The sequence below is a fragment of the Bison bison genome, unplaced genomic scaffold (assembly GCF_000754665.1).
Source record: "Bison bison bison isolate TAMUID 2011002044 unplaced genomic scaffold, Bison_UMD1.0 scf7180017864484, whole genome shotgun sequence".
In the NCBI taxonomy this organism is placed as follows: domain Eukaryota; kingdom Metazoa; phylum Chordata; class Mammalia; order Artiodactyla; family Bovidae; genus Bison; species Bison bison.
This window is the reverse complement of record NW_011495044.1, coordinates 4930256-4934023: the sequence shown is the minus strand read 5'-3', so window position 1 is coordinate 4934023 and position 3768 is coordinate 4930256. Positions and strand designations below refer to the sequence as shown.

Below are 3768 nucleotides of genomic sequence, written 5' to 3'. Positions count from 1 at the left end.
TGGGCACGTTGAAGTTCCTGGCGCTGGCCCTGAAGATGACATTTCCTGCCCAGTCGGCCTTCCACCCTTTCACCAAAGCAAAATCAGCGGTGATGGCATGTTCCAGCAGGTAGTGCTGCCCATGGAACTCCCTCACCTCCCTGGGCTGGCTGAGGATGGCGATGTGGCCGTCTGGTAAGTACCTGATGGGTGCGCCTCCCTCCTGGACCAAGGTCCCGTAGGCCGTGGGGGTGTAGAAGGCGGGCACACCGGCGCCCCCTGCGCGGATGCGCTCGGCCAGGGTGCCCTGGGGCGTGATCTCTAGCTCCAGCTCACCCGCCAGGTACTGGTGCTCACAGAGCGAGTTCTCCCCCAGGTAGGAGCAGATGATGCGGGTGATCTGCTTGGTCCCCAGTAAAAGGCCGAGACCGAAGCTCTCCACCCCCACGTTGCTGCTGATCACAGTCAAGTCCTTCACGCGGGTCTTCAGCAGCGCCCCTATCAGGTTCTCCGGGATGCCGCAGAGCCCGAAGCCCCCGATCATGATCCTCGAGCCATCAGTGATGTCTCCCACGGCCTTCACCGGGTCCGTGTAGAACCTGACGCGCGCGCGGGCGCTGCAGGCGAAGCCGCACGCGCCACCCTTCGCCAGCGCGCGCCCCGAGCGGCCGGCGGGGACCCGGCGCCCGAGCACCGACGCCAGGAGCCGCAGGGCCGCCATCGTCCGCTCCGCTCCGGCTCGGGCTCCGGGCCCAGCGGGGACAGGAGGGGACAGGAGGCAACCGCGCGTCCCCGCCCGCGCGTCACAGAGCAGGGGGCGCCCAGCCGTGATGCGCCCGCCCGCCCGGTTCCCGCCGCTCCGCTCCGTCTCCGCGCTCCGAGGGCCAGAGGGGCCGAGCTTCCCGGGCCGCGAAGGCGGGAGGCGGGACCGCCTGGATCATCTGGAGGACCAGAGGGATCCCGGGCCTGACTCGGAGACCCCGAGGCGACGTCCCTCCCGGGAAGCCTGGGCGCCGGCCTCCTGCTCTCTCCATCGCCACCCTTCTTCCCAGGCGCGCTACTCCCGTCGCAGCCCACCCCCCAAAATTCCACCTCTGGGGCACGGGCTCCAACACCTGTGTCCCCAGCACTCCCGGTCCAGAAACGACATTTCCACGGACGTCAAGCCGGGCCTCAACGACAGCCCCGCCGAAGACCTCTTGCTTTCCTGCATCAAACCTGCTCCTCTGTTTGTCCCCACCTCGGACAAGAACAACACCAAACCTGTTAAAAAGAGCCACTGGCTCAGCCCTGTCACCAGCGCCTCCTCCAAGCACCCGCCTCCGTTCCCTGCCGCTGGACAAGCTCCCCCACCCCAGCTCCCACCTCGACCCTGTGAGGCTCTGGGGCCTCTCTGACTTCACTTCCGTCCCCCAGAGTCTACTCTCCTGACTGAAGTCAGGGGGTCTTTATTTTATGAGTAAGACAAATGAACTTTTCATTTAACCATAGTTGAGATTCATAGAAAATACACCGAGATAGTTATACACCCAGACCAGGTTTCCCTGGGAAGTGTTAACATTTAAACAACTATAGTACATTTGTTACCCACTCAATGGACAAGAATTTGAGCAAACTCTGGAGATAGTGGAGGACAGAGGAGATTGGTGGGCTTCAGTCCATGGGGTTGCAAAGAGTCAGACAGGACTTAGTGACTGAACAATGTTTGTTACAACTAATGAACCAGCATTGGTGTCTTATTATTTACTAAACACCATGACTGACCTGAGTTCACTAGTTTCTCTAGTGTCTTTTTCCAGGATCCCACCCGGGGTCCTACATAGCACTTAGTCATCACAACTTCTTATGCGCCTATGGGCTGTGAATTTCTCAGATTTCCTGTGGGTTTTGATGACCTTGACAGTTTTTGTCTTTGTATTTGTACTCTGTGGCATGTTCTTCAGTTTCAAGGTGTCTGTTTTTCTCATGGTCAGCTGGGGTTCTGGGTTTCAGGGAAAAAGACCACGGAGGTAAAGGGTTCTCATCTCGTCTGGGAGCTACATGAGGTGTTCATGGGAGCCCGAGCGCCTGGCTGAGGGGGTGCTGCTGAGGTTCCCCTATAAATTAAATTTACTGCCTCAGCCTGTGCACACCTTGGAAGCAGGTCACTAAGTGTAGCCCACACTGAAGGAGGGGGAGAGGCTACACCCCCATGCAGGGGAGTGTCTCGGAGGGTTGTTTTATAAAAAGCTGAATCAGATCCTGCCAGCCTCCATTGCTCTTAAATAAAATAATACTGATTTCATACTTTATATTTTGACCACTTCTATCAACCTCCTCACAGTCGCTCCCTGGGCCTCTGTGCTCCAGCCATGGCGGCCCCTTGCCGCACCTCAGACACACCAACGTGGGCCCACCTGCAGGGTTTCTAGTCCCACTGCCGGGATAAAAGAGGCTCTCCCCCAAACACCTGCTGAATGAATGAATGAAGGCATGAATCCTCATTTTACAGGTGAGTAAACTGAGGCCTGGAAAGGCAAGCAACCTGCCCTACTGTTGTCTGGCACGGAGGAACCCTCGTCCTCTACCCGCTGAGTCCCCTCCACTGAGAAAGGCCAGCCCTCCGGGGCCAAATGAGGGGGCTCCAGCTGTGTCTGCTGCCAGCAGCTTCCTTGGAGGAGCCCGCAGGGGAAGGTTCGATGCTGAGCCCTGTCTTACCATCATCTGTTTCCACATAGAGGCGGAGTCCCAGGTCCTTGTTACGGCTCAAGAGCCAGCGGTCACTGGCTGCTGTCACGTCCAACACCAGCCAGCCCTCGTCCCCAGATCGGAGCGTCTGAAGATCCAAAAAGAACAAGTCAGACTCCCTGTGGACACGAAAGAACAATTAACCGAGGGCCGGCACAGCTGCCTTTGTGTTTCCAGTGCCCACCGGGGGACCGTTAGTGGGGCATCTACCCGCCTGGCTCTGGCCTGGGTGCCTTCCAGGCCTTATCTCACTGTCTACTCTACAAAGATGTTACAGAGCCTGTGTACAGATGGGGAAACTGAGGCTCAGGAGCTCAGTGACCCATCCATGGTCCCACAGCCAAGAGAGCAAGGTGGGGACTTGAATCCAGGACTGATGCTGGCCTGTCCCCGTGGTGAGACGAGGCCTTGGGCCAAACTTTCTTCTCTGAGGGTGGGCTGCCCAGGAAGCTCCCCCCTTCTGTCTTCTGGGAAATGCACCCCAGGGCTGGCTGGACCAAACACTCCGACAGAGATTTGAGCAGATGTGTGTGGGGGTGTGGGACAGGCACCTGTTGGACTGCTCCGGGACCACCTCGAACATGCTGATGTGGAGCGTCTGGTTGAGCGGGTGGGTGCTGGGCAGCTTGTAAATCCGGAACTCTGCGGCTGTGACGGCCTCCCCGGCCGGGATCTGGGTCAGGTCAAAGTGGAACTCCTTCCAGTGGGGCTCCTGGTGGCCCAGGGCGGGATCGCGCTCCACTGCAAGACAGAGTGGGGCTGGCGGTCACTCGAGGTTCGGGCTCGGGCTCCAGGGAGGGAGCCAGGGGCCTGGGCAGTCTGGGCGGGACTGACTCCCTCCTCGAGAACAGGCTTGTCTCAGCTCTGCCTCCTGGGTGCTCAGAGGGCTCCGAGAGCTGTGTGGTGAGATGCCTGGCTCAGCACCCGGCACGTGGCAGTGCCGCAGGGCAGCGTCCACGTCTGGCCCCCGGGCCCCAAACCCAGCCTGCCCCACTCAGCATCCTACTGGACCCACAGATGGGGTACAGGACAGGTCCCTCCTCTGGGGAGACAGACTCAGAC

The 3768-nt window shown here is 59.6% G+C and overlaps 2 protein-coding genes across 2 annotated transcripts in view; both read right to left on the bottom strand.

The window, feature by feature from the left end:
* The window catches only part of LOC105004963 (succinyl-CoA:3-ketoacid coenzyme A transferase 2, mitochondrial-like), a 1677-nt gene extending 977 nt beyond the window's left edge, over window positions 1-700 (bottom strand). The window contains exon 1 of the mRNA XM_010862788.1: window positions 8-700. Within this exon, the coding sequence (XP_010861090.1) occupies window positions 8-700 (693 nt within the window). The remainder of the gene's footprint in view (window positions 1-7) is intronic.
* LOC105004991 (bone morphogenetic protein 8B-like) overlaps window positions 1-3768 on the bottom strand; it is a 16376-nt gene that overhangs the window by 7829 nt on the left and 4779 nt on the right. The window contains 2 exon segments of the mRNA XM_010862815.1: window positions 2677-2825; window positions 3258-3447. Of these exon segments, the coding sequence (XP_010861117.1) occupies window positions 2677-2825; window positions 3258-3447 (339 nt within the window).